The sequence below is a fragment of the Hemibagrus wyckioides genome, linkage group LG08 (assembly GCF_019097595.1).
Source record: "Hemibagrus wyckioides isolate EC202008001 linkage group LG08, SWU_Hwy_1.0, whole genome shotgun sequence".
Taxonomy (NCBI): domain Eukaryota; kingdom Metazoa; phylum Chordata; class Actinopteri; order Siluriformes; family Bagridae; genus Hemibagrus; species Hemibagrus wyckioides.
The window spans coordinates 21044570-21069730 of record NC_080717.1 but is presented as its reverse complement, the minus strand read 5'-3'; the positions used below and the strand labels follow the sequence as shown (position 1 = coordinate 21069730).

Below are 25161 nucleotides of genomic sequence, written 5' to 3'. Positions count from 1 at the left end.
ATGCTTCATGCTGATGCAAGATGATGACAAACTAATAAAAACAGTCATTATGGTAATGCGAAAAGCCTTTTGTGTACATGTAACCCGAGGCCCCGTGGCCTACACCATCGCCCGCAGCACCGCTTTGAATCCCAAACGTCCTCTACATCTGCTGCAGTGTTACTGCCACATTGCCATAGCAACCACAACGACAGCTTCTGATTGGCTGGGTGCAGTTGCTACTCATCATGTATGCAGATATGAGTCATATGCGGCTCGAGCAATGGCTGTGCTGCAGGCTCTGGATCTTCACACATCTTTATAGGCTTAGAGTCATTATCCCATTAATGGAATAGTGATATTGTTTAGCACTAGTGTTTATTCACTATTCCTTGTCTCACTACTCGATTCAGCCCAAAAAAAAAAAAAAAAATGTTGCCCATGCTGCGTTATTGTGATTCTGTAGTGTACTAATTAGTCCACCTCCTAACACTTGTCACTTGTCTAGATAGTTATGACGTAAATGCACAGGCCATAAATGGAAATACATGTTTACCAGGACTGCCACTGTTCCGTATCGGAGCTTTAGCTTCAGTAGCAGGTACAAAGCAAACCAGCAAGCCAGTGCAAATAGTGTGGTTTTATTCCCTATACCCTAAAAGATTATCATCTTTCCCTTTGTCATGTACACCCGTAATGAGCCGAGATAAATGCAGTGCAAGGCTGGAGGATAGTGATGCCATTTAATTTACATTATCAAATGGTAAGTGTGTGCAATATGATTACTGCTACTGACAAGGCAAACTCTGAGCGAAAAAAATTTCCTCCATTAAATCCTAACCAGTTTTTGGATTTAAAGTGGCACGCTTCAGTGAAACTGCCCTGGTGGCTGTTACTGGGAAACTTCAGGCTCTCATATTAGCCAAGCTACTACTGGTTTTGATGCTTCTTGATTCTTCAGCTGGAGGGACATTGGATAGAATGGAGCAGGTCGCCACTAGCTTTGTGCAGACTCTTTACTGGAGTCCCAAAAGGCTCGATGCTTAGACCTCTTTTATTTTTCAGTAAGGTCATATACTACTGTAATACTAAGGACACACAATGTTCATCCCATGAAACACACAAGTTAGAGCTTGCATCTTCATATGTCGGGCAAACAACTCGCAATGGAAGGCAGCTTATCACCTAAACCTAAATCCCTAGAGAGCTCTCTGATCACGCCATGTGACAAAAACTCGGTGTGCTTCTGGAAAACAAACAGGTTTGCAGGAATGTAGTGACACTGCATGAAGGTATTTATAGCAAATACCATGTCATGGTCACTTCATGACTTTTTGAAGGTCTCAGCATGGTGCACACTCGGGTGTTTTGCGCTACCCCTGGTGTTTAGAAATGGCGTTGAAATAGAATGATTTTCCCCTAAAATCTTCATCCAGCATTGAAAAGAGTCTGGAATCTAATTTGAAGCCTGTTTTTTTTAAAAGCTAATACACAATTGTATGCCACCTTGATGTAGGTTTAAGCCAAGATAAACACTATTCGGTGATATTTAGAAGAGTGTAAGGGAATGATGCATTGCCTATAAGGTTCAGCACCCCTGAGGGGAGAACAGTTGTTTTTTTTCCAGAATGCTGAAGAAAAGCATTCAACATCATTTTGTTAAACAAAGAGCAGTGCTGTAATAGCTAACAATACAAGTCTCCCAAACACTAAACCCTGACATGTGGCAATCATCAAAAGCTATTTATAAAACATTAATGAGACACCTTTTTTTTTTTTGGTTTATTATAAAACCAAAAAAATACATAACCAACGAAAACACCCTTAACACATACCTGATAGCAGCAGCTACAGTAAATTCATTTGTCTGTTAGCTACATATCTTTTCGTTAATCATTAAAATAATCCAAATGAGTATGTTTCATTCTCATGGCTACAGACTTCACAGGGTCAACATTCTCCATGTTTCCTGTCTCGCTGCTTGGCAACAGTAAGCACACTGCAGTCTTTGACATCGGAATGGGGGCAGAGGAAGATGATGATGCATTAGAGTTTTTGATTATTTTGATCAAATGTGCATTAAATTATTCTATGATTCATCTTGATCATTTAGATAAAAATAACAGGCAATCACTTGAATGTTGCCACACCAAATCATATCCCAAACCAATAGTATTTATTATATTTATCTGAGTACACGTGATGCGTGAACAGCTCTAAACACAGACAATAGTCTAAATTCAGGATACGTCCTTCCGTGGAACTGGGTGTGGTGTCATGCAAGCAGCTGAAGTATGCAGAGTTTGTGTTTTGTCCCGCGAGGCTTTGTTAATATGCAGAACTTTCTGATTATGCGACATATGCGATAAAAAGTGTGGTGAGCAGACTGGTTGTCTAATTAGCAGTTGCAATGATTAATTAACGGCTATTAAGGGTAGACGTTCAAACAGACGCACGGAAGGTGTTTACTCTAACTCTCTGAGGAATAGATGATGAGCACACACTGCTGTCTGAGCACATAGGTGGAAAGTTTCAGCTGCACTGACAAATGAGCTCTCTCTGTGTTGGCACAGTTGGTTTACCCACACAAGACTAGTGGGAAGCTTCAAAAATGTGAACAACATAAAGACAGTTCCTTCAGCTTGGAAGAGATCTTAGATGAGAACAATGTGTAGGAACGGATGGCTTACGGAGGGTTATTCTTAAAAACACCCAATACATCCGTCCAAGTCCAGACGTGAAATTAGTGCCTCAAAGAGGACAATGCACAACAGAGATATTCCACCATCATTATGAGACGAGCCATCGGGAACTTGAAAGTCTTTTTTAAACAGTGTGATGTCTGAATGGTTTAACCAAGTCCACCAAATACATGCTAGGCAACATCCAAAGCAGCAATAGAGCCAATCACCTGCTCGGTTTTATTTATACAACAAACTAAACTCAGATCCACCCCAAACCACCCTTTATATTAGATCCCAAAATAGGTTTGCACTAAAGAAGTGATAATTCATCCAACTACACAAGTGATCAACTGTGTTGTTATTTCAAAAGAGAACTGATGAGAGTGTTTTTTCCATATTCTACCCCTTCTCCAGACCACATGGCGTAGGAGGTCATAACCTGCTATAGCTCCTACCCTTTCAATTAATTAATTGCTACAAGCAATAACACCATTGACTTGAATTGTGTTGAAATTCCGTAAAACGCGGCAAATTAGCAGTGAGAAGGACGAAAAGATTTTTTGTTTTCATTTCCATTTGAAAACAGCTCTGGCAAGAAGGCTCAGCCCACGTTAGGTCTACACATGCCTTCCCTTCTGCTTCCCCACCCTTCCCAGAAGGGTGCTCAGAAGGCCTTGAAACATGCATGAGGATAAATCCCAGCTCATAAACTCATTCAGGATATGGACTCCTCACATGTAGAGCAGTGAGCCTGTAGATTGTTTGCATAGGTATGGCCTAGCTCAATTCACTCAAATTAGGAAAACAAGACAGATTTGCATGTTTCAGTTCCAATGTCCATAATGCTAGCTGCCAGATTATAAGAAATATCATTTCACATGGGAAGGAATGTGTGGACTGTAGGGTTTAGGCATTGGATGGACACAGGTCTGGCTTCCTTGCATAAGGAAGCAAGAAAGGAAACCTAAGTTCAGTGACATGAAAACAATGTACCATGATCAATGTGGACTGCACATAACAACAAACTCACACACTTTTCAGTCACAGTAGTGCTCTTGTAAAAGTATTCAGTGAAATAAGCACATCAGTATAATGTATCCTTAAGCCAGATCTGGACAAGATTATTGTCTCTGGATAAAGTGTGTAATACCTCTTTTACATGTCTCTTCTGTGATAAATCTTAATTAAATTAGTGTGGGACAAGCAGGTTTCTCAGGGGTTATCGGTCCTAAAAGCCTAAAATTCCCTAATGCATTAGTGATTTAAACATAATGAACATTTACGCATCATTCTCAGTATTATTTTTCTCAAATGAGATTATGGTTCTGACAGTGATGCAGATGTTCAAAGCTTCACGGATTGTGCATCTCTTTCACAAGCAGTAACAAAATATTCTACGGGCAATTCCATGGGATCATCTAAAGATAAATCATTAACAGAAAGTCATTATATCACATCCTGATGCACAAACATGGTGAGAATAAAGATAAGAAGGTTGTACTGGCATAGATAAGGACAGACTGTGAAAATGCATGTTTGTTGGCATGATGAGATGGTGGCTATATATGTGTACCTGTTCGTTAATGGAGCTGTAGTCGTTAGAAGTGGAAAGATCATCCTCAGAGTCAAAGAAGTCCTCCCAGTTCTCAAGCAGCTCAGCCAGAATGCGGCTCATTGACTCCTGCTCCCTCAGCTCCTCCGCGTCTGTATCTAAGCTGCAGGCCGCAGAAAAATAGCGAAGAACTCAGTGAATAAAAAAAGTTAGATAAGAACAGTAATGAAACCTGAAGTTGGAGTTGAAGTTTTAGATGCAAAATCGGTTATCAATATCACAACCATGTAAGGGTCTTACTGAAAGATGTCGGGACCAAAGACGGCCGCAAGGGCGCTGGTGCTCCAGCTTTCCTCCTGAAGAGAAGCCACGTTCGAGAGGAAGCGGCACAGGAAGCGCAGCAAGCTGTAGTTGACCTGGGGAAGCTGCTGCAAGATGTATTTCATGTTTCTCGCCAACTCGTCTTCGCCGCCGTATTCTAAAATCGGTCAGAACGCAGTCAGCAAACAGATCCCAGTTGTCAAATGTGTGCGAGATAAACAAGACTGCAGACGTGAGCATATGGAGGAAAGGGTGTTACTGTTGCATGCAAGATTGGCACGCAGATAGATACAGCAGAAAAGACACAAAGATACACAGATAGAGTGTACACTGTATTTCGTCTAAGCTGACGTTTTTTCAAGACCACGTGATTGTGTAGATGATGTAATGCTTGAAGTATGGGTGGGTGGAGGGGTGGGGGTGCCAGCCATGTTTACACTTGACCAAATGTCTTTCTATTGTTTTTCTTCTCCCTTTATGGTGGTTTGTATTTATAGTTTTAGTGCATATTCAAAAACATATTCAATCTTCAATGTTTCAAAGTAATCGCCCATTCTGCATAGAAAGTCCATTCAATAACTCTAGTTTCTGGGTTTTTTTTTTTTTTTAACTTTCCAAATTTATCTATATACTCTCTATTATCAATAGTCACACCGGCATCTGCTCACTTATGACAATTTGCCTTGCAACAAGTTTCAGATGCCTGTAACAAAACCTGATCTGTTTAGAATTATGCATACACAGAACCAAGTGAACAGAAGTGGAATATGCAAAGTTTGTTCACCATTCTCCGAACATTCCAGCACACCACCCACATCAACAGGCGTCACGTAATCCTCTGTTGTGTTCATTTCCACTATAAACACGAACGGTTAATGGGAAACGAGGCCACAACACAAAGGAAACTTTGTGTTGTGACACTGTCATGCCAGCAGGTACGATTACAGGTGTGAGTATATGTAATATGAGACAAAGGAGAGTCGAATATTTATCCAATTTTACAAAATAATCCAAGAATAGAAGGTTAATGAGAAACATGTATTCACCTTGATAAAGGTGCTGTATGTGTTTTTGTAGGTCGTCAGGGATGATGGGCTCTGGGAGCTCCTGCAGGAAGAGGCGCAGCAGGCTGACGGCAGAGGCCAGATCTGCCTCTTTCTCCAAATTCACCTCCTCACCACTGTCATAGCGCTGCCGCAGCCATTCGACACGCTCGGCATTTCCGTTCACCAGGAACAGACCTTCAAGGCCCAGCCCCCCTGTGAACACAAACACGCATTCACACACAATGCTATTTTGCAAGACCAAGTGTCTGTTTACTGCTTTATACAATGCTGACATGCTTGGAATTTTTAAACAGATACAATCGAAGACACGGAGAGTCACACCTATTCACATAGCAGATCAAGTGAAGAGCTAGACTTGAACTTGCATCAGCATACAATCCACATATGGGGGAAAAATCTCATTAACTAAAAGTTATTTTCTATATTGTTGCTAAGAATTAACAACTAGATTGTTTATCAACCAAATTAAACATTAATAAACCATGATTAAAACAACACTGTTTCTCAGCAGACAAGATTATGTCCTGCCATCTGCAACCAGCAACTTCATCTGTCATAAATTAATGAACTCTTGGTAAAGGGCAGAAAAAGGTTTGTGGCCAAGTGTGGTCATGTGGTTCACATGCCTGGTTCATACCCCACATCTGCAACCCTAAAATATCTCATGCTCCATGAGTGACAGCTTATGACACACCTGAACATGGCACTAAATACCTAGTAGCTCCAGCATATGCTAAAAACTAAATTTATTCTGCCTGTTGTCCTTGATCCAAAATCAAATCAGCCTCCATTTTTCAGAATTAGCCTTTGGCATACACACTTGGCTGACATAAAAGCCTACTATCTTTTGAATTCAACTGTTGATCAAATTAACAATTTAGCTCCAGAAATGTTCCTGGAAAATTACAGAAGCTGCTTTCACTGTCGAGTCCCGGGGGGGTCTGGTTTGTCCTGGTGTATACATCACTAGAACTATAATTAGCATGCAGAAAGCATTTTGCTTGTGCAGAAGCTGCTTTTATAAATCCCAGATGCAGCGAGAAGATAACCACTTACTTGGCGGGTGGTCTCACTAACTTCCTCATAGACATTTAACTGAGCCTTGTTGTATTTAATTATGCTTTCTCTTGCATCATGTTCTAATGAACTGAAGGGAGATGCCACAGGGCTGAAATTACTGGGGTGAACTGCTAAATGGAAATAATTGTAGAGGTGACTGTCCAAGCCACAGTCCACCTTTTTTTAAAAGACAAGCAGCAATAACGGGGACTTCGCGTTTCTTTGAAGGATGCTCTGTCCTGTACTATTACACCTGACGAAGACAAACCATGTTCTCCATGACATGGGAACAGAAGAAAGCTAAAAAGGCACTTCAACTCAATGCACTAAAGAGGGCTATAAACAGAATCCTTTGCACAAAATGTCACATGAAAAATGCATATGTACAGTTGATAGGGCTGTGGTTTGTTTTCCTCTTAGATGTTAAATGCATATTATGATCATTTTACACCCAACATTGCTTTCATAAAACTTACATTCTCTTGAATGCCCACAAAATGAAAATATAAAGTCTACAATCTCCCAAATATCCCCATACATAAGAGAAATTAACCATTTTTTACCAAAATGTCTTCCAGCATTGAAATGCAGGAGGTGTCACATTCATTGAATCTGGGTTTATCTGCTGTGTTCTTGTAGAGAACTTCAAACCATACATTTTGTGTCATTTTAAAGAAGACTCACCATGCTCCTCAATGTACTCCACGATGGTCCTAACCAACAGTGGGACTTCGTGGCCTGGTTGGCCGCTCTGCTGCACCTCCTCCAGAGGGATACCGAACACCCTGGCTGTGCTGAGGGACTCGCTCAGGGTACGAGAGAGGCTCTTCCTCATCGCTTCCACAGCCGCTTCAGTCGCTCTGCATGATCAAAAGACACAAAACGCACTCATGGAAATGCTACAAAAACAAAGCAGCCTGAGGCCCCAAACCGGGAGCCGTTCTCATCTTGCTCAGACTTTGGGACGAGGAGCCGGGGGACAAAGTTATGTAAATTGATCCGACAAACTGCAAACATGGTACACAGCCCACACTGATGGTAGCAGGTGGTTGAGCTGCCCGGTTATTCATCACATCATATCCTTATCCATACATACATATTATATAACAATAATAACAACAACACCACATACATGCAGCGATTCTTTAAATAACAAACAAAATATTACTCACCGTGTTTTTACTTTAGAAATCCAGATGATTACTGTGTCCCCTGCTCTACTCACTAGCAGTAAATTGATTGACCATCTATGGCTGCTTCAGGTTATGGCAAAAGATGAGCCTGTAGTTCCTCATTGACGGACCGCAAATCCTGTTCAGGACGTCAGTAGTTAAACTGAAGAGAGGGGCATAACGAATTATTTAGTAACCCGGTCATGTTTAAAAGTCACTAGACCATAAAGTAAAGGTCATAACCTTTGATAAGCTAGAATAAAAAGCATTCCAGCCAGCCACTCCTTCCACATAAAAAAAATCTTCCATTCGATCTAGGTTTAATTCAAAACATTCAGTCCAAAGTGCCGATGTGTGTAACGGTTGCATGCATGACATATTTTATTGGTGGGTTTTAGAAAATTAGGGTTAGAGCGCCAAAAGAAAACAGAACTACTATTAGTACTAGCAAAAAGTAGTTTTAATAAAACAAAGATAAATGTTTTCTTCCATTGTTTGTGCAGAATCCTTGTCGTTTAGAAGGGTTGAATATGCAGCTCACCCAATGTTAAATAAATAAATAAATAAATAAATAAATAAATAAGCACGTAAGCTAAAACACAAACAGCCTACTTACTTAAACCAAACTTTTGTAATATTTGTCTCATTCATCAGTGATTTGAGTAATTACTGAATTACTTCAACTAAAATTCACACACGGCTCTTTCGAGATGTACAAAGCTCCCCACTTCAAACTGTATAATTACACACCATTCTGATCTGTATTTATATTTTTCTATATTTATCATCAACTGCATTAAAAAAAAAAACGGGGCTTGTAAAACTGAGTGGAAAGATGTGAAGTGACTCTTCAGTACAAACATCTTGGCCTCTGTGCAATAGAGACGAGCTCCGCTATTAATCCCACACATCGAAAGCAATGACCTTTTAGCTCACAAAGTATGCCATTGTTGGAGAAGTTCATGAAGCAGGCAGAGTGCCAGCGAAGTCAGGTGCGATTCCCCCCCCACCGGTTTGTTTTACGCACCATCTTGTTCCTCGTCGTTTACTTTTTTCCGTTGTTATAAACACAATATATATATATATATATATATATATATCAACAGACAGGTCAGTTCTGTAACTGTTCCTACTCAAGCATTAGTGCTGCATCAGCCTAAAGACAATCCTACACCGTCCTAAATCCACAAACGTGTACGTGCTGGTTGGATCTTGTACGTGTGTAATTAATTAGTAATGATAGATCTATTTGGGAGATAGCTGAACGACAGCCATGTGTCGTCCGTAATGACATGGGAGCGGGTCATCGAGAGAGCAGCACTATGGCTACAGCGAAACAACGAATCTATTGTGTTTACACCGATCTTCAGTGCATCTACAGGATGAAAAGAGAGCTTTCTTTCTGGTGAATGGAAATTTCCACTAACCCCAAAAACAGTTCAACTACTTTGCAAGGAGGCAACACAGAATTAAGCGCTAATGATTAGCATGCAGGCGAAGAGTAGCATTCGAAAGGCTCACAGCGATCAGGAGGGAAAAGGCAGAGCAGAGAGACACTGCTCATGTTCTCTGGGGAATTTTTTCAGTGCCATTTCTTAGAAGCATACAGTGGACTTCTTAGAAAAATGGGCTCAGTCAAAATTCCCCAACTGCGAAAAGAACAATATCTACAATAAATAATATCTGACCTGAAATTTTGTACAGGTTTACGTGAAGTGACCCCTCCCCTCCCTCCTAAGTACTTTTTCTATGAAACACTGCTTTTAAAACTATTGGAAAGTCAACAACCATCTGTCCATTTCATGTTAAATGCTCTTCCCCCATGGTACTGGACGTGAAGGGATTTCACATGTGTGCACACTGATATTTATACCAACAAGGAACTGAAAGCAAATTGAAAAACAGCATTATACATTATCATTATCATTCAATGATCAATGATCATTACATTATCACTTCAAAGACGATTTCTATGCTAGAGTCAGATATTTACAGACATTAATCTCAATGTGATGTTTTTGGCTTTTATTCTAATCTGTTCTCTGGCCTGTGCCTCTGAGATATGCCTTGAGATAACAAACCACACTCTCCACGAACACAACAGGAAGTGTACTCATATTTCAGTTTCAGTACTGAGAAAATAAATAAATAAAAATGAAAAGACTGAACTTCACATTACGGTAAAAACCCTATGGCAATAAGACCGTGATTTATTGTTTTGGCACTAACTGACCAGTCATCGTTTGAATAGCATTATGCCTGATAACTGCTAACATTTATCTAGTGCATGCACACGTACACACTCTCTCTCTCTCTCTCTCTCTCACACCCCCATATGGTACTCCAACTGTTTCCACAGCTCACTACGGGATGAGTCTGAAAAGAAGCTGTCGCCTGGCACAGAAGCCTTCATCTGGGCCAAGTAAGAGAAAGAGATCTCCTTGAGGACAGCTGGCTTTAGCTGTAATCTGTGTGACACACATTCAGCATGTTTTAAAGGGCAGGCCACCTTTGCGCCACGCTACACAGTACAGCAAACAGTACAGCAAGAAGTTATTCTAGCATCCGCTAGTCTGTTTTGGGAAGCGGGTTGGTTTCATGCTGGTGTGAATGCACGCGTTTGTCTCGTCTTTCAGACATTCTGTCCTTGCCTCATCGGGGGATCGTGGTTTTGTTTGGCTGCAGAGTGTTAGAAAATAAATGATGTTCGGTGTGAAAAAAAAAAAAAAGCACAAAATTTTGCAATGGTGTTTATCTATCACTTAATACACTTGACTAATGTGTCAAAAGAGCTCACAGGAGATGAGTCAAACATGGAAAATTTATCGACACATGATTAAGTGCCACATGTCACTTACTCTACCTATCGTCATGTGACATGTTGAATGGGGTGGGTGATGAGGCCAAAAATACCATGCTACAATACTTAAAGGCATTTTCCATGATGTGTTTTATAATATTTATGTGACCATTTAAATAATGCAGAGTTAAATATTATGTAAAAAAAAAAAAAAAAAAAAGGAACAAAATATATCTGTATTTAATCAGGTATGCGTGTCAGAGGGAGTGGAGTTGATCAGTATGGTCATTGCATAAATGAGCTGCTGATATGTGCAATATATCACAAAAGAATATTATCATCTAGGGCTGTACAATAAAGTGATACATAACAAAAGATAATAGAAAAACAGTCTAGTCGATAAGATATTTACTACATCGCCAATGCGTAAGATGCGTCACTAGGGTCGTAGCTAAGTGCTAGAAGCGGTGTGCTGTGACAAAAACAAAAACAAGCATGGAGAAGCGTGACACAGAGTGAAACTGCCTGAGACACAGAACAGGCCTCAGACACACTAAAAATGAGGAACATCAGCCTTAAATGGGAAGAACATTCTGTTTGAAGGTGGCTTCCCATTTTGACACTGTTATGATATTCCTTGTTCTCATCTGTTCAACGTCACTTTCAAGAACAAGGAGGAAAAAAAGGGGGGGAATAACTAAACCTAACCTTTCACTAGTGTTTAGTTCAGAGAATTCTAAAAAAGCAGCCATGGTTCTTTTATTGCCATAGCACTACTATGCAATTATTTCATATCGCCCAGCTGTGCATGTTGACAGAGGGTGTACGCGTAATAACCGATAAGAACCGAGTTGATTAGACAAGTACAAGGCAAATTCAACAAGCAATTTAGCTAATGGCTTTGTAATAACAATATATTATTTAAAATGGGATACAATGATGGGTTTATTGGCAAAACTGACCCACTTTACAGATGCTCACTGTAACACCTAGCTGATACAGTGATTCATTTGTGAAATGTTAAATAAAAAACAAGCACCAAGACCGATTTTTCGTTATCCACCAGTAAATCCTTGATGTTTTTGCCATATTTATCACCTAGATCTGTATCCACAGTACAGAATGTAATGCTTTGGAAAAGGCTAATATTCAGATTCAAGCTACAACAAATGTAGAGGACAAGCATATCATCTCTGCACTTACTCGCCCTGGCTGAAACTCAAATATGACCTCTGACAACATGCAGAAAATGGTTAGATAAGTGCTAGCTGCTCTCAACCTGGGGTCTGCTGTTGAGAAATCAGAAAACGCTACTAACAAAATAATTATATTAATAATTGAGGTGAGTCCTTGTCTTGTTGACTGATCACAGGAATTGAATTGGAACCTCGTAAAATAACACCGGAACAATACGCCTATTGTCAAGTGACATGTGAATAGGGTGGGAGATCGAATGTGCCGTACAAATAGTCCAATTGGGACCTAAAGTGATCTAAAGGTGGAAAGTTAGAGGAATTTAATAAAATAAAAAAAAAATTGCAGGAGCCAATAAACATTATTGATTAACTGAAAATGAGACTTCAGTAATTGGACTGGTGTTATAAATTAATATCTATTGAGGAGACTGTCAAATTTAGTTTAAAAGGGCATCTAGGGGCAAAAAACACTAGTTTAAGGGTTCGGGGTGAGAAAACACACACAAACACACACACACACACACACACACACACACACACACACACACGATTTGCCCAAAACGAAACTTTACCCTAAGCTTACTGAAAATGGAAAGTGATGAAGACTGGGCTGAAGAAGAATATAATATAATATAATATAATAAAATATAATATAATATATACAGAATGACCAAATCAGACAGATAATACTTTATTATCAAATAAAACGGAAGCGGCGCGTGCATCCAACCATAACTCAGTTATCATTAACAGCTCATGTTCGCTAGTAAACTTAGCTAGCTCGCTGGATCTGACAGGTCAGGATGAGTTAGCAAGATAACATAAGTCGTACAGCGATAACACCGTACATGAGACGTGTTTCTTTTTTTCTTTTAAAAAAAACATAAAGCATAAAACACCACCAGGACAACTGAATATCTAGCTAGCTGGCTAAAGTTAACTGGAGGTAAAACTTAGCAGAGGTAACGATGATTTTTAACGAACCGACACCACCATTCATTCACATTCACGTCCCACCATTTAGCTGGCGAGATAAAACTGATACTGATGAGGATGTAGAATAAATCATAATAATATTAACAATAAAAACACAGAGATAACGATAGTCTTGCCATTCTCGAAGGAGCCTTGTGAACTAGCTTCGCCTGTGATGAGCATTGGAATGTCATTGGTGCAGAAGATAAAACAAACAAAAGAGTAAAATGTTCATTCAATTAATTATTCATTGGAGGGGGGGGGCGTCTGCAATTATTATAATGTTAAAGTATAATAAAGCAAGCATGAGATAATAATAATAATAATAATAATAATAATAATAGGCAAAGCTTGTGGTGGTCATTCAGGTCGCGAGCTAGCAAGCTAAGACAGTAAGGCAGCTAGCAGCGATAGCTCGAAGCTAGTTGCCGAAATGGGTACCGAGAAAGCTGAGCACTTACCAGGTCAAATCCGACGACAATCGAGAGCAACAAATTGCTTTTTGCAATTTGTCGTCCCGCACGACTCGTTTACACAACGCAGAACGACAGAAGATTTAGCTAAGGTACCCGAATGGCATGCTCGGCTCTTCTAACTCATTCCTTGACCGCTTAAAATGGAGTAAAAAAATAAGCTTTAGAATCGTCGCGAATTCGTTTACAGTACTGCCCAAAGCCAACACACCCACAACGGACAGAGACATGCCAAAATCCAAGCCCCGCCTCTGGCTGTGCGCATGCGCACCCAAACTTCACATCCTCCAGCATCCATCCCCCTGCGTGAGAACTTGACAGACACGGCGCTGTTTCTAGAATTTTCGCGTTTTCGCTTTTGGCTGGAAATTTTTTTTTTCTTTTCTTTTATATCTGTCTGTCTTCCCAGAAGAGCCCCCCCCCCAAAAAAAAAAATTCCAATGGATATTTATTAAAATAAAATCAGGAGCAGAGCAGTGTGTTATGCTGAGCCCGACTCCCAAGTTTCCTCTCTCATGGAGCTATTCTAACACACATTTTATCATCTGATCTGTGTATAATCAATCACCAGTGACCTCTTATATTCTAATAAATTAAAATAACATTTTTAGGTTTCTATTACACTCTGTAACAAATTTTTACTTTTTTCTTGTTCCTGGGAAATAAGTGTTTCCCCCCCCCATTCTTCGTAACCCAAATGAACCCATGAAAGTCTGGGTTAGTTTTGGTCAGTTTTTTTTATTTTTCCAATAAAATGGGCTAATTTCGAGGTTTTCGTTCTCTTAAAAGCCCAAACCCAAACTTCAAGGGTCTTAATGGCTATTTTTTAATTTTTTTTAATTTTTTTTTATCATTTTCCATCAAGAGTAATTGGAAAATGTTGTTCACTACCCAGGAACAAAAATCGTGTTACATAGTATTATTTGAGTCAGAAGGAAATGTAGGTCTACTGTAATGAACAATGTAGTTTAGTTGATGTCTATTAACTAAATTACACTGGGTCGTCTGTCTGATAAACGTTCAAATCCCTTTCGCAGCATCCTCGAATGCTACAAAATAATATACTTTCAGTTTTATTTGTTGCAGGTTTTTTTTTATAACAGTGTATACTTATCTACTACACTATACTGCCAAACGTTTTGGGACATCTGCCTTTACATGCACATGAATTTAATAAGGAGTTGGCCCGCTCTTCGCAGCTATAACAGCTTCAACCCTTCTGGAGTGTGTTTATTTATGGGAATTTTTGACCATTCCTCTAGAAGCGCATATGTGAGGTCAGGCAATGATGATGGACGAGAAGATCTGGCTCCCAGTCTCCGCTCTTAATTCATCCCAAAGGTGTTCTATCAGGTTGAGATCAGGACTCTGTGAAGTTCCTCCACACCAAACTCGCTCATCCATGTCGTTATTGACCTTTCTCTGTGCACGGGTGTGCAGTCATGTTGGAACAGGAAGCGGTCATCCCCAAACTGTTCACACAAAGTTGGGAGCATGAAATTGTCCAAAATGTCTTGGTATGCTGAAGCATTAAAATTTCCTTTCACTGGAACTAAAGGGGCCAAACCCAGTCCTTGAAAAACAACACCTGAATTCAATGAGCTGGGAATATAGTATATCACAAAAGAGAATTCCACGAGTTTTGATGGAAGAGTTAATCTACAGCATGACACTTTAAGTTTACGTCCCCAAAAATCACCTGTATCATGCCGCATCAGAGGTTTACCTCAGCACAGCAGGGCCTAACACACAGGTCCAAATCATCAGCTAATTAGCTTGATGGGCTGAATTTGCATTACAATTTCTATCAGAAGAAGGAAAATACAAATTTCTGTAAGGCTGTGGCTTCCAGGATGAGAGTTTGACATGTCGTTACACTCATTTATACATTTATAGCCTTGATTTTACCATCCATACAGCACTAGCCATTAGAGGTGAATAATCTAATGCAAGATTGTTTTTTTTTTACAAGGACATGTAGGGATTATAATCATCAGCATGACCTTGGCCTAGACTGAACAAAAGCACCACCCAGTGTTGAATAGTGGGCAGTAAATGCAAACTGGTATTTCTTTTCATATATATATCTATTTCTTTTTCTGTTTCCTCACCTTAAATCCAGCCTGGGAATCTGCCTATTATACCTAATACATAATATACCTGGTTCAGTCAAAGATGCATGAGAAATTCTTTGACATCTGGAGTCCAAAAGTGACTTAGAAATTCAAATCAAATTGTGCACGAGCCTTATCCAGAGCAGAATCTGGGACACATCAGAAATCCATAACATGAAATGTGTTAAGGCATCATTCATACACTGCACTACTGCCACCTGCTGTTTATATGCAAGTGCAACACCACAGTCTGGTATCAAGTAAGACCTTTCTCCTGGTCAGGGTTGCAGTCCATCTGTAGCTTATTACAGGAACTCTGGGCACTGCGATACCAGTCAGTGACAAGGATCTATGCACAAACAGACACTTTCACAACTGGGGCAACTGACAGTTCACCTACCCGCATGTTTTTGGCAGATGGTAGGACATCCAGAGAATCTAATGCTACAAGCTACCACCTTGAAACTAACTATATACTTGTTATAATATGATATGTGACATTTCAGAAATCTGTGCATGGAGAGGTTAAACATCAACAGTGTTTGTAGGAAGAAATGGAGTGGCAAGATCGCATGTTGCCTCTGATATTATAAGTAAACAATATGAGGTATTAAATAACTTTCTACTGTATGTAATTGTGGGCACAAGTTGGGAATACACCCTGGATAGGATGCCAGTCCATCACTAGGATACATGCACACACAAACACTCACACACTCTTTCAAAAGTGGGGCGATTTAGACTTGCCAGTTCACCCAGCATTACATTTTCGGGAGTTCATTGGAAATCCAGAGAACCTAATGCTACTGGCTTCATGATCCTGCCACCATTATATAGAGTACATACTTTGTATGAATGTCTATATTATAATATGACCAAATGAGCAGGAATAGAATAAGCAGTTAACACAGAGTCAGAATAAGAGTCAATTAAATAGTTTTATTGCTGTGCTTGTACATTACACTCCTCGGAATGCAACTGAAGCAGTGTTGGGTGGGTAAACCCGTACACGAAGAATGCAATATTTCTATTATTGTATATTTAAATAGTGAAACAGCTTTATCATACAACATACTGTATAATTCTACTATGAAATTCTAAACAATACACCTAGGCCAAATATTCTTTATTAACAAGATACATACATGTGATTTACATGACCATCCATTCAGTGGAAATAAACTACCAGACTTCTCATATCAAATAAGCCTGAGTAATAAAAAACCTTATAGAAGAGGCGGCGGTGGTTATGATGAGCTAAGATTGAATACGAAGGTTCAGGTAAACAGACTTACTGTAGGCCTCAGATTTCACACGCTCATATTTCAGAAATGTGAGCATGGAGGAAAAACCTTGGTAGCGAAACGGAGTGGTATGGTCACATGTTGCCTCAGATATTGTAGGTAAACTAGATGAGGTTTTAAATAACTCTCTATAGTATGTCGCTGTGCAGAGCTGTTCATGAAGGTAAATGGAACAGTTTAGCAAATTTGCCTAGATGAGCACACACTTGGCAGTCCTAACTTACAATACCTGCCTTGCTCAGAATTCCTGTTTGACTCATCTTACCTGTTGTATAATGGTATGGCACAGAGTAAACATTTATTTACAGACATATTCTCTTTTCAAATATGGTTTTGCTCTATATCACCACATATGAAACTAGCTTTACTGAGATAACAAAATAACATATGGTCTGTATTCACGTATGGACAATGACTGGGAAAGTGAAAAAAGCCCCTTTATAACCCTATGTTGTTTAAACCATCTGGACAGCACACTACTATACACTATTGTATGGCTTCTCTCAGGTAGTTAAATAACATTTGTGGCAGAACCTTTTTAACATACCACAACACAATGAATCAGACCAAAAATAAATGAGAAGCCTATATCAGGAGAAACACATTTCACCCGAAAAGGCAGTGATCACTTGCATCTAAATCTGATTCACACAGACTTTCTTACTCAGTCTTTTTCTTTTTTTTTTAAACACTTGGAATAAATACATAGTGCTTGTTTTGGACCACAATTACATTTGAAATGTGAGTATTTGTTTTTTCTATTTTGTTCCTGAAGAAAAGGTCTTGTGCTTGGTAAGCTTGGAAAACTGGTCCTCTGCTGATCCACAGATGCACTGGTGGTCTTGTACATTCCACAGACATTTCAACCTTTTGTAGCTCTGTAACACGATGGCATTTTTAGGCTTCGTATACCCTGTTAAAACAAATATAATCCAAAAATTAATCTCGGCAGAAAATCTTTTAGGTACTTCACGGCCTAGCGGTCTCACTATGGGCCAACATGGTTAGAAAATTATTAGTCATTATAAATACAAATATAAATACATTTGTGGAGGTTGAAGGTTCAGCCAGCCACAGCACAATTACATAGCACACTCTTGCTATGTAATTGCTATTTTTCCCTCTTCCTGATACATAAGATGCTCATGCTTGGCTGATATGGGAGAGTCAGTATGCTACCATCTCACTCAGAGATCGTGGCCATTTTTGCTCCTCTGGCTTGTAGCCATAGTACCTGTGCCTTGTTATTGCTTAGTTGCATTGTGTATATACTATACATACTGTCTATGTTCTTGGTTGTGGAGTATTCTTGGTTTTTGTCTCATTTCATCTAGCTCCCTTATATGTGTTTTTCTCAGATCTGTATTACAATTACATTTTCTTTCAATATCAAGCATGTATTGGCACTTAACATCATCTAATAATCAAATAAAAAACTTTAATGCTATTACTTATTATTAGTACTTTGTACCACACACTGATTCAATCCAAATCTAAGACTGTAAGGGGGGAAGCGTTACAGCAGTTTCATAATAATCAAGCGTAAGTGTATTAGTAAAAAATCCAAAGGCGAGTGTGTTTTGTATTCGATGTTGTTCTGTTGTTGTTGCCACTTACTTGTGTTTGTCCTTCATGATCTTAAACCATTTCACCAGGTTCTTGGTGCTCTGCAGTCTGGGGTGCAGGCAGTATTCCTGACCTTTGAAACGGGACACATTCTCCATGGTGACGCTGAGCAACAGAGAGAGAGCAAGAAAAAGAAATAACGAAAGGAGCAGAGGGGATGGGTAAAAAGAGAAGGAAAAGGAGAAAACAGACATGCACTGAGTCATAATCTGCAAACAGGAGACTATCTATACATCGTTTTGTTATTAGGTTTTCATCTAGCTTGTGGCCAGTTCTGTCCTGTCATTCTGAAGTTTGAGATTATTATGACAATGCTGTAATAACATTGTAAAGCAGTTACAGGAGGACTCTGTTAAATTAAATCTGCCTTCGACCTCTAAGAAGTGCCATCTTCTGCTAGGTAACAGAATAAAATCCAAAGCCCACAAAAAGTTTCTAAATAGGTCAAAATAATCCCGCTAACCAATTAATAGTTACAGAAGGATGCTGAGTAAGACTTTGTTGGTTAGTATACTTTTCATTTGCTGCTTAAAAATTCAAGACTGTAGCCAGCATGGCCTTCTCTTGACACCAAACTCTTGACTACATTTGGAGAACAGAGAGTGAGAACTAATATAGGGCTTCGGAGGCTTCCAGAATGCTAAACTGTGAGAGCGGGTCTGCTGCCAGACACTGGAAAAGCGAGAGAGAGAGAGAGAGAGAGAGAGAGAGCGGGGAGTCTCTCTGCAGTCAGCAAGATTGTTTTTTCACTCAGACCAGGACCCAAAATTTCAGACAGATCAGCGTTTTAGTGCAGGATTAGACTGAGGTCCTCTGGCACTGCGAATATATTATAATAAGTTATAATAATATATAACATATATAAGTAATGATTTTTTCAGTTTCAATTTCGCTATCTGTCCCCTTATATGAGAATTATGAAAGAACGAGATGCTACTAATCTTTTAGGATGTGCTTTTGTTAGTTTTGTGAATATTTTGTGCCAAAACTGCTGAAACATACAGCACTGCCCCCCTCTGAGCATGAAGCTATTAAAATGCTGCGAAATGTCTCTAGTTTCTCAATTCTAGATTCTAGTTTTCTCACACATTCATGACTTCATTCCCAAGTATCGTATACATTCTAAATTTATCCAGATATCCCTATCACCATGCAGATATATACTGATCCTCTTGAATATGTTCATTGCATATATCGTTTGTAACTCCTTATAAGATCAGCAGGTGGCAGCTGTGCATCCTGTTTATGTGTTGTTGTTGTTTTTGGGTTCCTCAAGAGAGCTTTCCACAGCTGATATCCTTCTATGTCCATCCTGGATTTTAACAGCATAAACATGAGTGTAAACAGGCCGAGCAGGTCCGTGTATACAAGCCTGTTACTTCACAGAGCTGCAATAAATCTACCATAATATTTACCCCCATTGCATTACAGGCCAAAATACTCTGGATTTTTGTTTATTTATGTCACTAAATTATAGCTGACGCAAAATGTTACTATGATAATCTTAAAATAGATGCTGTGAACTTAAAATAAAGGCAGAATATTTGTTCAACTGCAGTGAGAAAATAAGGTAAAATAAAGCCGTCGCACTGATAATTGGAATTAAATAAGAGATGAGATGCCATTTGGTGTCTCATTGATTCTAATGTAACACAATGTCAATAATAAATGAGCAGTAAGCAGCTCCACTGCTAAGCTTCCAAGCTCTCAGTGATGGGCACGGCCATCAGGTTACCATTTACAGCAAACACGCATTCTTTCTCTTTATACAGTGGTTATTTCCTTACTTTAATTATTTGCCATTACTGATGGATTATCCTGTCTGTGGGGGGGGGGGGGGGGGGGTGACATAAGAATGCATAGTCGGAGAGAAAAGACAGAGGATTTAAAACTTACAATATCATCTTCTCCTGGCAGAAAGGATGTTTAGGCTTAATTTCAAGTTTTTGCACGTCCTTGTATCGTATCTTGGGGCCTTTCCTGGTGCATCTGCATTTGTATGCTGTAATAAAAAAAAAGTAAGCTGTTTTAATAGAGAATGGTTACAGAAATACTTTAGAAATCAGTGTTTCTCAAGAGAAAAACCTCCTCAGTATAATTCAATTAGAGCACATCTGCGATGTCCAATGGAATATGATAATGGTATAAGGCTATATTTTACAAATTGTTAGATTGCTACCATCAATGGGACATTTCATGTATTGTATATTGTTAGATACTGTACTTGGATACCTTTACATATTTGGAAGCTTATTAAAGGTACACCACATGAACATTCCTTTAGAAAAAGGTATTAAAGGTGCAAAACATGATGCCAACAACTTTGCTTTATTATGGAGAGCATATTCCTTGCCCTAACAGTAACCATGTGCAAATCCTTACAAATATACGTTTGCAGCACGATCCACCATGCCGAGTCAGTGGAAGGCGTGTGTGTGTGTGTGTTTAGATTGCTGGCTTTAAAGGGACGTGTGACCTACATCTTCTGCTCCATCAATCTTCTCCTGTTCCACTCAGCATCCTCCCAGGCCAGGGGCCAAAACTAACTCAACCAACACATAGAGCCACTAAACACCACTACTGTGCCAACTTTGCTTGAAGAATTGTTTTTACTCAAGAAGAAAAAAAACTAGGTGTTTCTCTAAGCAGGGATAGTTTAATATTATACTGAGCAGTAACCTGGATCAATCCCTGATATCACACTCGGACACATGCATGAAACCAAATAGAAGGCAGGAAGAAAAGCCAGTCACCTTCACACATAATATCCAAAATTACCTATACCTGCTGTGATGCACTGTTAGACTCTATTTTTTCTGGACGTTGTTTTGCCTGCACGGGTGCATGACATTTACCTTTCAATCAAACACAAACCATTTCCCTAACATTAGCATTTGCCTTCCTTGGGTGCATGGTGGTGGACCAATTTCATAACTTTCTGGGAACATTCTATTTTGGTTAACAAGGTCAGTGCTGTTCCTGAATGAGAAAAACACAACAGTCTCCAAGCCAACATGCTCAGATGTTTAAGATATTTAAAGGTTGCAATAAAAAACAAGGGGAAGATCTTCCACAAGATTCCTGCGGGATTCCCAAAACATTAGGGAAACATTCTTCAAACCAGAACGGTTAACCACCAGGTTTCCAAGAAGTTCAAATGTGATTGCTTTTATATCATGGTACCATGAAAAGGTTCCTTAGTGTTCGGGGGAACTTTAAAACACAAATGCAAGGAACTTCAGATTACTCTGTTCTGAATGTTCTGGAAAACCATCACAAGGATATATAAAAGTTATGGGAATGTTAGTGAAATGTTCTCCGAACGTTTTGCGATTTGCGAAAGAAAACTGTCCTGGATGGGGAAAAAAAAAATCCTCAGAACATTGTGGAAACAGAAAAACCAAACGTTTCCAGAATGTTCTTCCAAACCATCTGGGATTTTTTTTTATTCTTTATTCTAGAAGCTAATAAAAAAAAAAAAAGCATAACATTGTTCTGTAAGGTTCAACTATGTGCTGAAAATAGTGATTCACAAGCAGGTAAAATATATATATATATATAAAAAAGTGCATAGTCCAAGTCCAAGTCCACCCCAGTGATAACAGGTAAAAGATCCAGTTTATTAGGGCTGTTTTTCTGAGAATGTAGCATATTGTACTTGCAATATATTTTAGTCTGAGACATAAAAAAAAACCCAAAAGTAATGCAAACACTGTTTACCTTCTGTGTTCAGCGAATAAACTGCAATGACCAACAGAAGTAACGCGGCTGTGCAGCGATTCATCCCAGTGCAGGTTGAGGAGCTCCGGGTTTCTCTTCACCGAACGCACGCGCTCTAAAATCTTAATATCCTGCCTTTCAAGACGTCTTGTGACATAAACAGTGTTAAAGCTGGTCTACTTGGTACTTCCGTGTGTTTGCGTGTCTCAGCAGGTTACAGCAGTAAAGCAGGTTGAAGTGACTCCACCACTGACTGTCCACAGATCTGACCGTGCGCGCGAGCGGCAGCTTTTAAAAAGCTCGCTCGCGCCTCATTAATATGCACAGCGATTTGGGTTGGTGTTTTGTTTTGTCCAGCACTGAGAAAGAAAGAAAGAAAGAATGCAAATCTAATTTAATAAAATCGTTAGGGGGGGAAATAATTAGATGAGATTTGACGCCTTTTCTTGGAATTACTTCATTCGTGCGGAATTCAAACAAGATTATATACGCTTGTGGTTTGGCATTGTAGCCTATAGCCTAGACTTTATATAGACTTGGGGTGGACACTATAGAACACTATATATATATATATATATATATATATATATATATATATATATATATATATATATATATATATATATAAATACAGATCTAGAGAATATGGACAAGCCTTTAAACAACTGGATCGAGCTTGTACTTGAGATAAAAATCCATGTGAAATGTATTACATCATCATCAGGTTTTCTATAGTGTCCACCCCAAGTCTATATAAAGTCTAGGCTATAGGCTACAATGCCAAACCACAAGCGTATATAATCTTGTTTGATCTTATATATATATATATATATATATATATATATATATATATATATATATATATATATATATATATATATATATATAAATACAGATCTATATATATATATATATATATATATATATATATACACACAACTGTCAAACATAATATGGTGAAAACATAAAACAAGGTCATCCACTTGTGAAAAGTTGCCATGTTTTGCCATGTTTTAGAAATTCACGTAAGATAAATGTAATTGTTGATCCCATGCTATTAGTTCTAGCTAAAGTATCAGAGCTTTTCTTTTTTTTTTTAACCTCAATTCAATTAACTCAATTAACTTATTATTACTGGTTGTATTGGCATATGTTAAGACGTTTTCCCTCCATTCATTCATTCATTCATTCATTCATTCAGTCACTTATTCATCTTTAGTAACTGGTTTATTTTGTTCAAGATTGTGGCCCCAGGAACAGTAGGTGTGAATCAGAAATACTACATCTTGGATGTTAGAAATGAATGCATATGAAGGTGTATATATAATATGTTCTATAATATATTCATATATTTATAATATATGTAATATATTTTACCCAGAGCATATACTACATAGTTGGGTTTGACATTAGGCCACACCTTTTGCCCTCATTGCGAAACCCATGATGATGCATTCTCGTCATAAATGACATTCATCAATCTCAATTATCCTTTTGTGTGATCATTTACGTAACGAACAAAAGTGCTTTATGCAACAATTTTAGCAGTACACTCGAAGACTGACTTTTTGAGTCAGCTGTTTGTCTGTCCGTAATAATTCTGCACATCTGAATGATGCAAATGTAGAGCTGTCAGCCTACACATTCGCCCTATGATGACTATTGTGCGGGGTCGACGCTAATCTCTCCACCCTTTCTAATGAGTCATCACTGACATTTGTCGTACGGTATGTTTGATTGGCCCTAATGGTTAGACAGTAACGGTAACTGGTGCATGATTTTGTTTTGAGAATTGTTTTGAGTCATTTGCTTTATTTTGATGTATTTACTGATTCATGAGATAAGATCAGTTCAGCTCTGCTGGATTCATCCAAGTAGATGATTCAATTCATCAGAGTCTTAAACCTAACAGAGGACAGCTGGGAATGTTCAGTTTGTTGATGAGACTGGATAATAGTGAATGAATAAATGATAAGCTGAATTAGTAAATGACTGATCAAATTGTCGTAGTCCAGATTGGAAAGGTTTTCAAGCCATGAGAAAGCTGATACATGTTTAGACGTCAGAGTTTTTCCTCTGATCTCTGAAGCATTACAGGTTTCCAGTGATCCAACCCATTTGTATCACCCCTATTCTTTACCTGTCTATTTGGAGGGAACAGAATACTTATTTATTTGCGTACTTTGTAAATCATGCGAGTGCATTCAGCTATTGTGTTCCTCAGCAGCACCAGGCAGGGATTAGCTCTGTAAAAGATAGCCCTGAGAAGAAATTTTGCTCCCTCTTCATGAATCAGTGGTAGGAGGCACCAGAATGAAATGTTTGAACACACCGTGCCTGGGTCTACAGCCAAGTGCTCAGTCCCTTGTCTCCACAGCCAGGCCATGGTCCATCAAATGCCCATCTGCAGGCTATCATCTGCTTTAGGGAAAAATCAAAAGCATGACAATTAAATGTGAAGCTGCCTGCCACTCATCATCATGACAGGTGCCTATTTGGGCAGGAATATTAGTGGTGATGTAACGGTGTCAGACACTAAGAGTGCTGAAGCCAAATCCAAATCAAACAACTGTCAGTTTTTATCTTTCTTTATTCTTTCAAAGAACGTAGTGGTTTGCAGAAGTTTCTGCACTGGGAATGCAGGTACAAAAGGCGGTCAGATATCCAAAACCTGTTCATCATAGATGTTTTTCACTGAAGGACCAGTCTGGAAAAAATATTTGCAGTGTTGTTGTTGCACACATTTCTGCTAGCTGTCCCTGATCTCTGATATCCTTTACTCCAGTCAAGAGGCTTGCATCTGACCCCCTTCCTCTGCCAAACAACAGCCCAGGAAATGCCGCAGACTCCCACTCTGTCCCATGACATGCAAATAATGCAAATCTCAACTCTACCCATAAATATGATGCACACTACCCGCAAATCATGAGCAATCAAAGTGAGGTATTATGAAAAAGTCCTTGTTTGAACATTGCTTTGGCATATATTTCCAGTGAGCCAGTACTCCAAGGTATTGTCCAAATCAGTCATGGGCTGAACTGGTGTTGATATTGGCAGGAAAGTAAAGCAATTTTCATGGCTGCCTAATTGGTCTGTGCAGGGGGAGCCATAGATCATTC

At 39.0% G+C, this 25161-nt stretch overlaps 2 protein-coding genes across 11 annotated transcripts in view; both read right to left on the bottom strand.

Moving 5' to 3' along the window:
• fam13b (family with sequence similarity 13 member B) overlaps positions 1-13499 on the bottom strand; it is a 34327-nt gene extending 20828 nt beyond the window's left edge. For 6 of the 10 annotated variants that reach the window (XM_058397978.1, XM_058397979.1, XM_058397987.1 and 3 more), the window contains exons 1-6: positions 13267-13498; positions 7835-7997; positions 7347-7522; positions 5583-5795; positions 4516-4693; positions 4237-4378 (exon numbers count right to left, since the gene is read on the bottom strand). In XM_058397978.1, coding sequence (XP_058253961.1) covers positions 4237-4378; positions 4516-4693; positions 5583-5795; positions 7347-7497 — 684 coding nt within the window. In that variant the 5' untranslated portion in view covers positions 7498-7522; positions 7835-7997; positions 13267-13498. Of the gene's footprint in view, positions 1-4236; positions 4379-4515; positions 4694-5582; positions 5796-7346; positions 7523-7834; positions 7998-13266 lie in introns of all 10 variants that reach the window. The other 4 variants (XM_058397983.1, XM_058397988.1, XM_058397986.1 and 1 more) reach the window with 2 other exon arrangements.
• Positions 13500-16311: 2812 nt separating this feature from the next.
• cxcl14 (chemokine (C-X-C motif) ligand 14) lies at positions 16312-22324 on the bottom strand. The gene is made up of 4 exons (XM_058397794.1): positions 22043-22324; positions 20219-20324; positions 18314-18427; positions 16312-17609 (listed from the first exon to the last, which is right to left on the bottom strand). The coding sequence occupies exons 1-4, from the start codon at positions 22104-22106 to the stop codon at positions 17594-17596; spliced, it is 300 nt and encodes a 99-aa protein (XP_058253777.1). The 5' UTR covers positions 22107-22324; the 3' UTR covers positions 16312-17593.
• Positions 22325-25161: the final 2837 nt, after the last annotated feature.

Bases quoted from the DNA above. Each gene is read 5' to 3' on its own strand.
- cxcl14 (XM_058397794.1), bottom strand. From the start codon at position 22,106: ATGAATCGCTGCACAGCCGCGTTACTTCTGTTGGTCATTGCAGTTTAT. The intron at 20,325-22,042 runs GTAAACAGTGTT...TTTTTATTACAG, and splicing joins TTATTCGCTGAACACAGAAG to CATACAAATGCAGATGCACC. The intron at 18,428-20,218 runs GTAAGTTTTAAA...TCTGTTGCTCAG, and splicing joins TGCCAGGAGAAGATGATATT to CGTCACCATGGAGAATGTGT.